This window comes from Pelodiscus sinensis, chromosome 2 (assembly GCF_049634645.1).
Source record: "Pelodiscus sinensis isolate JC-2024 chromosome 2, ASM4963464v1, whole genome shotgun sequence".
NCBI classification, from domain to species: domain Eukaryota; kingdom Metazoa; phylum Chordata; order Testudines; family Trionychidae; genus Pelodiscus; species Pelodiscus sinensis.
This window is the reverse complement of record NC_134712.1, coordinates 257,368,271-257,379,385: the sequence shown is the minus strand read 5'-3', so window position 1 is coordinate 257,379,385 and position 11,115 is coordinate 257,368,271. Positions and strand designations below refer to the sequence as shown.

Below are 11,115 nucleotides of genomic sequence, written 5' to 3'. Positions count from 1 at the left end.
TGTTTTCCTCATTCTCAGAGAGGGCAGCATTGCTGCGCCCATGGTACAGAGGGGAAACCTGAGGCTCAGAGAGGTGCTGGCCAATCCCCCCCCACCCCACCCCACCCCACCTCACAGGCCAGCCAATCTAGGGCCCAGGATTAGGGTCACAGTCCCCTCCCTGTGGTTCATGGTTGCTGTGTGATTCCTCCTGGTGCACTTTGTACAGCCCGCGATCGTGCAGTGCAGCTCCTGGCTCTGCTGGGAAACGGGAGGTGTTCATCGCCCCAATAGACAAACACAAATAACGGATCATTGACAGTTTAGAAAGACGTCATTTGGACAAATATTTGCTCTTTTATTTTTATTTTTTTTTAAGTTTTCAGCAAACTGAATGGTTGAAAAAACCGTGAGTCAAAGACAACCCAGAATACCGACCCGAGGTGCCTGGAACGCTTTGGGGCTTGGGGGCAGAAGCCCAGGGGAGACTCACAGCTGGAGGCCGCCTCGCTCCCATGCTTGGCACAGCTGTCATGACACTCGTGTGAAGGTGGGAAACCCCCGCTCTTCTGCCGGAGGAGGAGCAGGGAACTGAACTCGGGTCTCCCCCATTGCACGAGAATTCTCTGGCCACTGGGCCCTGGGATCACAGCCAGCCCTTCGGACAAGGGTGCCCTGGTGGGTGAACTTGAATTTGGTCCCCAAACCCTCCTGAACCCCTCTGCCTCCTCCCCCACCATTGTCCTGACCTTCCTTCAGTGACCTTGCACCCCAAGCCTGCCCTGCTGCTTGCCCCTTCACCAAAGCAACCCCTGACCCCAGTGCCCAACCGGTAAGGCCAGCCCTGTGCCCCACGGCTGTCCATGCTAGGCCAGGGCATTCACAAGCATTGCAGGCAGCACTTCCTCCTGGGCCCCTGCCGGCCATGCTGGACAGGGACAGAGCTCACCCCCTGTGGGCAGGCAGGAGGAGCGACCCGGACAGGCTGTCAGGGAAGAGCCTGTTGGCTCACAGGGAGCAGGCTCGGGTTGTTGACTTTCCAATTACACAAATACAGAGACTTTTGCCCCACCCCATCCCCCCTTTCTCCAAAGCTTTATAAAGACATGCAAATGGCCACGCTGGGTCAGGCCAACGGTCCATCCAGCCCAGTGTCCTGTTGCCCACAGCAGCCAATGCCTGGTGCCGCAGAGGGAATGAACAAAACAGGGAATCTTCTCTCTTGCCCGTTCCCAACTTCTGACACCAGCTGGGTCACCATTCCGCCCCATCCTGCCTCGTAGCCAGTGATGGACCTAACCTCCATGAATGTATCGAGCTCTTTTTTGAACCCTGATAAAGTCCTGGGCTTCACAACATCCTCTGGCGAGGAGTTCTGTAGATGGACTATGTGTGGGGTGAAGAAGTTCTCTCTCACCCTCGGTGGAGAAAGAACAGGTTAGGAACTATTTAGAGAAGCTAAACGTACACGAATCCAAGGGTCCGGATTTAATGCATCCGAGGGTACTGAGGGAGTTGGCAAATGTCATTGCAGAGCCTTTACCCATTATTTTTGAAACTCGTGGAGATCAGGAGAGGTCCCAGGTGATTGGAAAAAGTCCAATGTAGTGCCCATCTTTAAAAAAGGGAAGAAGGACGATCCAGGGAACTACAGACCAGTCAGTCTTACTTCAGTCCCTGGAAAAATCATGGAGAGGACCATCAAGGAATCCATTTTGGAGGACTTAGAAGAGGGGAATGTGATCAGCAGGTCTGACACGATCCCACCCTACTGCCGCAGGAGAGCTTCCACAAAGCAGACACGAGGTCCAAGTGCCCAGGCCGAACAGACGCAAGCAACACAAGGATGGAGGGATGCAATTAGAACGCTCACGGCACAAAAGAGGATTCAACCAGAGCGCGAGAGTGCTCCGTGCCCCCTCCCAGCCCTGGCCCACCTTGTCCCGTGACCCCTCTGCAGCTGCACCCATTCCGGGTGGTTCTGAGGGGGAAGACGGATAACAACAGCCACACAACCAGAATGCCCTGGGGGGGAGGGGACATCCCCCCACACCCACCCCAGATGGTGGCTGGCTGAAAGCCTGAGCATTGGAAACAGCAAACACCCACAGCAAGAAACCATCAGGGCTGCTGGGCCCTGCTTCCCCCCATCACAAAGCAACCCCACCGGACAATCCCACCCATTGCCCCTATGGCAATGCCCCTATGGCAGAACCAAGCACCATCTAAACCATCCCTGACAGGTGTCTAATCTGCTCTTCAATATCTCCAGTGATGGAGATGCCACAACCTCCCTGGGCAACTTATTCGAGCGTTTCACCACCCGGACAGGCAGGAAGATTTTCTTGCTGTCCAACCTAAACCTGGCTTGCTACAATTTAAGCCCATTGCTTCTTGTCCTGTCCTCAGAGGCCAAGGAGAGCAATTTTTCTCCCTCTTTGTAACACCCTTGTAAGTATTGACAAAGCCTCCCAGCTTTGTATTATCAGCAAATCTCATTCGCACATGCTTACTTTTGTACCACGTTCATTAATAAACCTGCTAACTGATTTGTCCCAAGACCACTCCTTGGGGAACCCCACTCATAAGCTCCCTCCAGTCCAACAGTTCGCCTTTCAGCACGGCCGCTTGACTTCTCCCCTGTCTTGCCATTTCTTACCCGCCAACACCCATCAATCTCTTGGCTGAGCCGTCCGTTGTTTTGCCGTTGACCAGGATCGTGATGCTCAGCCACCTGGCTGTAGGGACAGCTCCAGGAGGGATTGTTTCTTCAGTGCCCTTGGAGGCAGGGGCGAGCACACACACCCCCCCGTGTCTTTGGATACTGACACCTGCCATCCCCTGCAGCCCCGGTTAGTCACGAGGGCTGGGGAAGAAGTGTGAGGAGCTAGGCCCTCCCTTCTCTCTGCTCATTGGATAGCGACCAGGCAGCTCCAGAAAGAAGAGTCCGAGGTTCCCACATAAAGGGGCTGCACTTTGCTGGGGCCTTGCAGAGCAGATGTGGGGGGAACAGAGCTCCTGGCACCACCTCTCTCCATGGTGACCACCCGGCACTGGTCTCTGGAGACAGTTTTCACATCAGCAACCCCAGACATGAGTTTAATAACAGCAACAATTTTATTGGTATCGGCAAAGCATCAGAACCCATCGCCAGCCCCGTTTGCATCCACAGCCCCGGCACGTCAGTGTATCACTAGAAGCTGATTGTGCCCACGACCGAATGCGCGTGCAGCTTCACGTTGCGATAACGGGAAGCAGTAAACACGTATTTCGTAAGTACAGCCACGTGCTTTCTAGGAGGTACATTGACTGGCAAAGGACAAACCGCAGGTAACAATAAAAATAAATCACAAGCAAAACTTTCTCCACTTTCGGCCCAGTACATCTGTTATTCACAAACCTTACTGCAAGACCTTCCATGGAATGCTCAAAGCGTTAAGCTAACCCAGCCATGGCCAACACACGCCTCGTGAAACGGCACCTGCCTCCCAGCTCCCTGTGATCATCGGGGCAGGGGAGCCTTCTGGTGCAGCCATTCAAAATGGCATTTTCAAGATAGTGGCTGCCAGTGGCAAACTAAAGTGGCCAGAAAGCTTGTAACCACATTTCTTAAAGGGGCAGTCTGGGAGCTCTTTTTTTTTTTTTCTTGACAACTTTCCCCCCGGCTCTCTGTGCTATATCCACAAATAGTTTGGCTCTTTGCCTGTAACGGGTTGGCCACGCCTGAGTTAACCAAACCATCTGCACTCCTGGTCAGCCCAGTTTGAATAGCAAGTAATACAGATTGAACCTCTCTAGTCCAGAACCCTTGGAACCTGGCCAGTTCCAAACCAGAGAATTTGCCAGACTATGGGAGGTCAGTATTATCTAGCAGCATTACCAGCACTTTCACTGCTTGCTGGGCTGTTAGAGGACACTTAGGGGTACATTAGAGCTAAATAACAGCACAGAACACTGTGAGTCAGGCCTGGTGGCTGTAAATAAACTTTACGGGGCCACAGGAAACTTGGCCGCACCCATGAAAAGTGGACTTCTGGCTCACTAACATTATTCCACACGATGGATATTTCCAGACCAGAGAGTTCTGGACTAGAGAGGTTCAACTGTACAACAAACCTGGACAAAGGGTAGGTTGGAGCAGGATTGCTTTTGCGGTTGTTTATTGGCACATATTCTAAAGAGTAAGGTGATCCTCTCACACACATCACAGTCATGCTGCAGTTCGGAGGCAGGCTGCAAGTGCGGGTAGATTACTTTTGATTTCGCTGGCCAGACATCAGCTTCCTGGAGACTCCACCATGATGGTCCTTGGGAGATCCCTTCAGATCTGCAGGAGGCTTTACTTCCTCTGGGCCGGTCCCAGGCTTCTGCTGTGATGTTACATTTTGTCCGAGAGAGAGAGAGAGATTTTCCAGCTGCTTCTCAGTTAATTTATCTGCTTGCAGGGGCTTTGTCGGCCTTCAAAGGTCACGGATTCTAAACTGCCTTTTTGGTTGGGTGTTTCTCATTCACACTCACACACATTCCACGGGTCACATACATATTCATAAGCAATATGGTTTCTAAGCCAAGCGGGGCCTCATGGCCTTGAGTACAAGAAATTGCATTGTACTAAAGGGGTGATGTCCAACTGGTTACAGTTTCTCCTTTAAAAAACTAAGTATTTCTATGTAAATACATTCTCCAAACTGCAATCAACTGCTAAATATAACAACAGTGAGGGAAACCCACGAGTCTGGGACACTGGTGTCTGAAGGGATGTATCTGAGTAGAGGTCTGTCCTTTCCCTCTGGCCCAGCACTGGAGAGGGAGTCTTGGGATATGGCGGTGTAACACCAACAGGCAGGACTGAACCTGGGACCTCTGGAGCTTTGGGCATGAGCCTCCACAGCTTGTGCTAAAAGCCAGCTGGCTCCCAGCTAAGGCTGTAGAGCAAACTCCTCCTCTCTCTCTCTAAATGGTCTCAGTACCACTCGGTGGGGCAGGGAACCGCACTTAGTAGATCTGGGTTACAGCTAAACTTAGGGGGCGATTCCCCGACTGCACAGGCAACGTTCGTCAATCTGCCGTGCTAAAAATAGGAGCGTAGCCAGGAGCAGCAGTGGCACTGTTTGGACACCCCAAATACATAACCCTCAGGGAGGCTGGCCTCTGCCGCTGCCGCTGCTGGCCGTGTTCTCACGATGGCACGGCGATGTTTAGCGCCATCTCGAGGTCTGGTCTCAGCACACAAGTCATGGCTCCCCTCGGAACAGCGGTTACTGGATGCGGATTGTTCTTCCCAGGCTGAATTCTCTTCCTTGGAAGCTTGGGAAGGTTCTCACCAAGGTCTCGGTGTCTGCTCCCTTCTGATTGAAATGCCTCTTCCTCGTTCTCCCTCGTGATTGGAAACTCACACACAAAACCCCGTGGGAATGTCGCCTTCCACACTGTTCTCTACCTGCATCGTTCTAAGATTGAGTCTCCCGTTTCTACGGCTCCCGTTTTCTGTCGCTCTACCAGAGAATCTACAAGTCATGTTTCTGTGTTTGCTTCCTCCTCCGGATGCACTGGTGAGTGTAAACCAGGAGCGGGCAATAATTTTTTTTGCGGGGGGCTCTTCATGAACTTTGGTTCATGGTCTCAGGCCAACTTCGCCTCTCCCCCCTGGAAGGGATGGGCCTTGGGTGGTTCCCACACGCTCCTGACAGGGGCAGGAGACTTCCTGCGGTCCCCCGCCCCTAGGCCAGTTAGGACCTGGGGGTGGAGGAGTGTGCAAAGTCATTTGCTGTTCAAAATGGCTGGTGACTTCCTCTCGGTGCCACCCACCCCTGGCGGGGGAGGGAGCCACCAGCTGCTTTGAACAGTGAATGACTTTGTGCACTGCCCCACTGCCTGGTCTTAGATTGGCTTAGGGCAGGGTGGGCCACAGGCAGGATCAATTGGTTTGATGGGCTGGATTCGGCCCACAGGTGTAAACTGAGTCAGGCTGTTCATATGGAGTCATCCCTCCCACGGAGGCTATTCCTGTGGCTTGTGGCCTCTATCTCGTGATTTCAGTCACAGCTTCCTGATGCAGGAGCACAGAGAGGCACAGCAGCAGAGCAGGTACATACATGGCGACATGCCTTTGCCATGTATGCGTGGGGCTTGTGGTTGCACACGTTTAATTCAGGCATGTTACCGGTGATGGCAATTGGCTCTGGGAACAAACCACCAAAGCAAGGGATAGATTTTGTCGCAGAAGGGGGAAGGTATCTTAGCAACGCAGGGCTCGTTTCATGCTGCTGGCATCCGTGTTGCAACACCGGGGATTCATCTGGCCCTTGGAGGCAGACGGTTGTAACAAGCCCCTTGTTGACTCTCGCAGATGCCGAATAAGAGGGCTCAAGAATTTAAAAGTTGCCCAAGATTCTCCTCGAACCATGTCTTAACTTCTGTGAAAATCTTTTCAAATACCTCCAAAATAATTTGCATTATCGCATTTTCAGCTTCTTCCCTGAGTCCTGCAAGCTTTTCAGCATAAACTTCCTCCATTTGTTCTAGACATCTCACTTTCGTTTCTTTCAAAACCTCTTTCATGTCCCCGATGGCCTTCTCTCCCTTTGGGCGCTCCTTTTCCCCCGAGCAGAGCTGTTCCTCAAACTCGCGTTTTATTTTCTCTTTCTCTCTTGCCAGCTGCTCCACGTAGCCTTTCTGCAGCTCCGCCGTTTTCTCCTGAAGCTTCTTCTCGGTGTATTGATACATCTCGTTTGTGTAGCACGTGCCTCCGTTCTCCTTCACCATCCCCTCCACCATCCGCAGCAGCTCGTCCACCTGGGCGTCCCGCTCCTCCCCCGTGGCTCTGTTGTTGAACGCGCAGTATCGGTCCCCAAACTTCCCTACCAGCTCCCCAATGCCTTGGGAATCCGCCTCTTTTAAGAAATCTTCTAGTTTGTGGCCATCCAAATCATCCTTCCGAGTGAATAACAGGATCATGTACCTCATGGCCTCGGCTCCAAAAATGCCTTGGATGCGTGTGACTGCTTTTTTTTCCTCGTCGGTGTAACGGGTCAAGGGCACCACTAGCACGATGGCGTGGGGCCCTGGGGAGGAGAGGGCAATACAGCGACTGATCTCCCGACATGTGTCTTCCACCGGGACACATGTGTCAAAAATGCCAGGCGTGTCAATCACCACCACCTTCCTCCCTTTCCAGGGGTTTGCCCTCTTCCTGCATTTCGCAGTGACGGACTTGGCTGAGAGGCGGGACTCAAACACTTTCTCGCCGAGGAGGGTGTTTCCTGTCGCGCTTTTCCCCGCTCCCGTTTTACCTACAAGGATGAGTCTCAGTTGGGCTTCCTCATCCTCTGGGGCTGTTGGGAACAGGAGCGAGAAACGGTCACATTACAAAGGGAACCAGGTAGAGCTGTAGCACCGGCACTCCAGGTGACAGGTACTTCCTCCCTCTGTTATAAATCGGGAGGGTTCCCCCTTCTCTCTCCACTCTGCTCATCTGAGGAAGTGGGTTTTGCCCACGGAACGATTTGTTATCTCTATGGTGCGACAGGACCATTTGTTTGTAACGTTACAGATTAACCCGGCTCCTCCACTGAGAGGCAGAGTGGGGGGCAGGTTTGCGGGTTTCTGCTTACGTCACTAGAGATAGCGAGATTTTTAAGACTCGGCTTGACAAAGCCCTGGCCGGGTTGATTGAGTTGGGATTGGTCCTGCCTAGAGCAGGGGGCTGGACTTGATGACCTCCTGAGGTCTCTTCCAGCTCTATGGTTCTATGATCACTTTGAAACTGGACAGGACAATGATTTAAAGCCCAGTCCCCCTCCCATTCAGCTCACTGCACTTTGGGAATCTTTCCGCCAATGTGGCTAGGAGTTGGGTTGGATCTCGGTGCACTGACTCCTCCCCTCTGAGAACGTGGCTTCAGGACACGTGACCCTTGGTTTACTGGCCTCATCAGAGTCACCGGTGGACACTGGTCCACGTTGCAAAGGACCAAGCATTCGGGGCCATCTCTGCACTGGGGAGACACAGGATCGGAACAGGGGTGCCTGGCCGGCCCGGAATGCAGCACACGGACAGTCGGGTGAGCCCGGAGTATCCTTCACAGTGGCTGCATGCATGGTCCTTGGCTCTGGACTCATGGGCAGCAATGACCATAAAACATCCCCAGCTATAAAAACCCGTTTTAAAGCCTCTTCTGTGGCAAGAGTCCGTGCTCTCTGCGACCTCGTTCCTAGGGGGCTCTTAGGACACTGACGCCCGGGGCAGGACGTGAATCTCAAAGGGGAGGCGCTCACCTGCAGACAATACATCTTTATGAATTTATGTTTCTATTCAGTAAAAGGGAAACTTTGAGAGGTAGAGGCCTGATTCTAATTTCCTTACCATTCATTTGTTCTGCCTGTCTCCCGCTTTCCATCTTTGGTTGCAATATCTGTTGAAAAACAATTGTATTGAAAATCTGGAAGAAGAACATACCCCAGGAATTCGGATATCGGACACACCTCGGTAGCCATGTGTGAACACCCTTGTGAAGCCGCTTTTCTGCCTCAAACCTGGAAAGGCTGTGGTGGAACAATACGTGCAAAAGAAGAGAGGTGTGAACGATGTTAGAGGGTGTAAAACGATAGGGGTCTGGAAGGGACTTTTGGCAGTGGTGGTTAAGGATTCAGCTACAGCAGGCATTATCCTTGGCCATGTCCTTTCCCTTTGAGGAGAGCTGAGAGAGAGAGGGGGAGGCAGTAGGAGGAGGAGAGAGAGAGACGGAGCGAGAGACTGGAGGCTCAGGAGAGAAGACCGATGTGGAGGAGAAACCTGAAAATCCCGTCTTATGATGGGCTAAATTGGCTAGTTACTAAATAAGGCTTTAGGGAAAGTCGTGATAGAAGTGTGAATTAACATACTAAAATAGATAAAAGGGTGTGATTAACACCAGGGTGTTGCCACTCTGACTGTGTTGAACGTCCGAGGTAAACATGCGTAGACAATAAAGCTGTCGTCTCTACCTCATCCGCTCCTGGGCCGCCTGTTTCCTCTCTAACCAACGACACACTTTGAAGACACTTCACTAAATATTCTGAAGAAAACGTGGACTCCGTTTTGAATACTAGCCTCTAATTTTACACTTTAAACATTATCAACACACTTAAGTGAGGGTAGAAATGGCTGGAAAATGGAATTTCCATCCCATGTGCAAATTCCAGACTTGGAAATTTGTTTTTGTCTTCATTCAGGACAAAAGTTTTCAGTTTTCAAAAAAAAAAAAGTGAAATAAAATATATAAGTTGACCCTTTCTAGGCTGTCACTGTCGGGACCTGACTAGTTCCGAACCAGAGAATTTTCCAGGCCACTGGAGATCAATATTGTCTACCAATACTTCCACTGCTGTTAGACAACCCTTAGGGTACATTAGAGCTAAAGAACAGCACGGGACCCTGAGAGCCAAGGACTGGTAGCTGTAAACAACCTTTCTAGGACCACAGGAAACTGGGCCACTCCCATGAAAAGTGGGCATCCAGCTAACTAAAATCATGCTGGACCATGGAAGTTTTCTGGACCCAAGAGTTCTGAACTAGAGAGGTTCAACCTGTATTATTTCAATATTTCTTAAATGAAATAGGTGAAATCTTTCATTTCAAAAACATTGAAATAGTGAATTAAACAAGATAAAATCATTAGTATTATAATGTAATTGAATTGTAAAATGAAAGTTGGAAGGACCTTAATGCAATGTACGTGCCTAAGCAGCCTTAACTGCCCCTGCTGGACCCAACCACTTCAGCCACCAAATCAGAGTCTCATTGAACTGCACATCCACTAACGTGATCTATGCCATCAAATGCCAACAATGCCCCTCTACCATGTATATTGGCCAAACTGGACAGTCTCCATGAGAAAAAATTAATGGACAGAAATCAGATATCCGAAAAGGCGACATACAGAAACCTACTGGAGAACACTTTAACCTACCCAGGCACTCATTAATGGATCTCCAAGTCACCGTGTTATTTCAGGCCAATTCCACAAGCCAAATACACAGGGAAGAGTTGGAACTTAACTTCATTCACAAGTTTGATTCTTATCAGAGAGGAATGAATAAAGGTATCAGCTGGCTGGCACACTGCCTTCCACATCCTAATGACTTAACCAACCAATGGGTACTTACTTGTACAGGTGCAAATTGTTCTTATCAGCCTCTTGGAACTTGAACATCTAATTCACTACTTTTTTTCTCTTTTTTCTCAAACCCCCTCTTCCCCCCCCCCCCCCCCCCACACACTCACACTTCCCTTATTTATTCTTGGATCTGGATTTTTAATACTCCAGTCATCTGAAGAAGTGGGCTGTGCCCACGAAAGCTCAGGATCCCATCTCCATGTGGTGTTAGTCTTTAAAGTGCTACTACACTATTCGTTGTTTTTTAAGTTTTTCTAACAACCCGCCTGTGACCTGGGCTTTCTCCCTGGGACTCCAGCCCTTTTTCTTTTAAACAAAACAGGAGTTTTAAACGAACTCGCCCTCTCCCCTTACACACACACTCACACACTCACCTCGGTGCTGCTTTCTCAGGACCGGCCGGGGGCTCTTCCTGCAAACCTCCCCCACGTCTCTGCCCTTGTGCCAAGCTGCAGCTGCTGCCGGTTTGCCAGAGCAGAGAAGTTTCTCAGTCCGAGGGGACGATCCTTTTCACTCTGAGCATGGTGCCGGGAGGGGGCAGAGGGAGCGAGGGGAGGCGGGGTGAGCAACCAGCCAGTGGCTGTCCAGAATAGTGTCCCACACACTCAGCAGCAGCTCCCCATCAGCATCCAGCAGATGATCCCACTGAACCCTCAGGCCCAGGGCCAGAACCGAATCTGGTCTGGAAAGGATTTTGAAACCTGCCAGATGTAAGTGGGGGAATGGTCCCGCTATTGTGGGGAACTTTCCTGAGCTCTGTACCACCCTAGTGAAATGGGCCAGTGAAAGGATCTGAGTCCCCGCTCCCACTTCCTTTACCCCACAGCTCCCTGACCCTGAGGGCTCCCCCTCCACTCTCCTGAGTAGCAGAGCCCTCCAAACCCCAACAAGGCTGGGCCCAGGTTTCCGGGAGCTGACTCCCCAACCCTGTAGTCTTTTAGGGCAGGGGCTAGGGTGTCCCCGCTCCGGGGTGCTCTCTG

At 51.3% G+C, this 11,115-nt stretch overlaps 1 protein-coding gene across 1 annotated transcript in view; it reads right to left on the bottom strand.

Moving 5' to 3' along the window:
• Nucleotides 1-10,815, bottom strand: part of LOC112543714 (GTPase IMAP family member 8-like) — a 33,291-nt gene extending 22,476 nt beyond the window's left edge. Inside the window, exons 1-3 of the mRNA XM_075919841.1 lie at nt 10,510-10,815; nt 8,344-8,392; nt 6,352-7,313 (exon numbers count right to left, since the gene is read on the bottom strand). Of these exons, the coding sequence (XP_075775956.1) occupies nt 6,352-7,313; nt 8,344-8,377 (996 nt within the window). The 5' untranslated portion in view covers nt 8,378-8,392; nt 10,510-10,815. The remainder of the gene's footprint in view (nt 1-6,351; nt 7,314-8,343; nt 8,393-10,509) is intronic.
• Between the last annotated feature and the right edge of the window lie 300 nt (nt 10,816-11,115).